Source organism: Octopus bimaculoides, chromosome 15, assembly GCF_001194135.2.
Source record: "Octopus bimaculoides isolate UCB-OBI-ISO-001 chromosome 15, ASM119413v2, whole genome shotgun sequence".
Lineage (NCBI taxonomy): Eukaryota > Metazoa > Mollusca > Cephalopoda > Octopoda > Octopodidae > Octopus > Octopus bimaculoides.
Window position 1 is genome coordinate 24494849 of NC_068995.1, and position 1988 is coordinate 24496836.

Consider the following 1988-nt stretch of genomic DNA (forward strand, 5'->3'; position numbering starts at 1 on the left):
GTATATATATATATATATATATATATATATAAATATATATATATATACATTGTGTACCAAGTAAAAAAATATATAAACATGTGGATGAGTTTTCCCCTCCATAGGTTTTTGGACACCAGATATATATTTCAAAAATTTAAATCAAAATATTTCAAAATAAGTCATCTTATTTGGATGCAGCAATAAGGTTGAATCAAACCTATAATAATAGACATCAGTTTTCCCAGCAGACAGACCAGATTTCCTAACCACTTCTTCTCTTTTCCAGCCAGAAGGTAGTCCAACGCAGTCCATCTTTTTATCTTTCGACACACACACATACACACACACTTCCTCTTACTTTCAATCACTCAGCTTTTCTCATTCTTTCTCTCTCCGTCTTTACACTATTTCTTTCTTTTCTCCCTCTCTCTTTCTGACTATACTTTATCTTCTCTCTCTTTATCTTTATACTGTTCCTTTCCTCTCTGTCTCTTTCTATCTCCCCACACTCTCGTTTTCTTTCTAATTCCCCCTCTCTTCCCACTAAAGAAGGAGAGAGGAAAATAAAAGAAACAAAGAGAGGAAGTGAACTTTTGTAAAACCGGAAGTGACATTATTTTCATTGCTGGTCATTTGTAGTCTTTGTTTTCATCGGTAGAAAGTAAAAGAGGAAGATTAATATAACTCCGCACATACCAGAAAATGATTTCAGAAAAAAAAATTAACAATTAATATTATAGACATCAATATTTTAAAAATAATTTCTAAATATTTACATATATACTAATTTTTTTTAAAGTTCAATGTGTATAATATTAAAAAAATTAGTAGCTCTTCTCCCCCTCCCTAACTTTATTTCTTTACGTTCTTCAGAGACTGCGGCCTTGTGAAGGCTTACTTCATTCATTACTGTTATGTGATTGTATGACGTTCATGCTTATTTCGGCAGAATTCTGGTTTAAGCACCTATATAACCCCTAATAGCATTTTTATTTTTTGGAATTGTCTGGAAATGTTTGCGAATTTGTTTTCTACACACGAGAATTCATACGATTATGCAAAAAAGAAAAAAAATATGTGATTTTAGGGCGATTTAGCTGTTGTTTTTAGCACATCCTACGACCACCATGTTTCTTTGTCACTCTGACATGTATTGATGTTTTTCGACAATTTTCTCCCCAAGGATGCTGGGATTTAAGCAAAAAATTTGTATTGTCCGTATTTTTAACTCTGAAAAAAATAAGTTCAAGAAAGTGGAAATTTTAGGATTTATGGGGTTGGGGAGGATTTCGAAAAATTAGAAAAAAACTTTTTTTTTCTCATAATCTTATGGATTCCGTGCGTACAACACAAATTCGCAAAAATTTTCTGAAAATTCCAAAATGATCCCAGGGGTTGGTTATATGAGGTGCTTAAACCAGAATTCTGCCCCTTTTCTCTTATCAAATTAAATGTGACTTTTCTTACACGAGTGTTTTAAGCGGCAATCTTTCGGGCCAGTTCGGCTTCTCTGCCTTTTGGGATATTTTTAGTGCATATCAGAATTTCTTTTAAGATGGGAAGAGGTCATGGGAGATTTGAACTGCGAAACAGCCTAGAAGCTCTTGATGAAATAAAATCGAAATTATTCTATTATATTGGGGTTATCTTTCGAAGAAATTCTATCAAAACTAAACGTTCGGCAATTTCCGTAATCCCCCCCCCACCCCATCTGAGTAGCTTAGATTTATGTATTTTTGTGTATGTGTACGTTTAGGTAGGTAGGTATAACACAGATTGGAAGATTTCTTAGTTTGGAAAATTGATATCTATAATAATACCGTAACAAGAAATTTTGGATCTTTTTTAAAACGGGGGCCACATTTTTCATTAATGTTTTACATAGTGTTTTTGGTACCGAAAGACTTTCAAACTTCGTATACTTATCTATTTTGTGTTATAGAACAGAAAAATATTTTTGTATTCGAATTTATTTCATGTAAAAAATTGTCTTATTTCGATAATTT

General features: G+C 32.2%; 1 protein-coding gene across 4 annotated transcripts in view; it reads right to left on the minus strand.

Moving 5' to 3' along the window:
• LOC106883948 (methyl-CpG-binding domain protein 2) overlaps window positions 1-502 on the minus strand; it is a 29956-nt gene extending 29454 nt beyond the window's left edge. For 2 of the 4 annotated variants that reach the window (XM_014935113.2, XM_014935106.2), the window contains exon 1: window positions 200-494. In XM_014935113.2, coding sequence (XP_014790599.1) covers window positions 200-294 — 95 coding nt within the window. In that variant the 5' untranslated portion in view covers window positions 295-494. Of the gene's footprint in view, window positions 1-199 lie in introns of all 4 variants that reach the window. The other 2 variants (XM_052973196.1, XM_014935126.2) reach the window with 2 other exon arrangements.
• Between the last annotated feature and the right edge of the window lie 1486 nt (window positions 503-1988).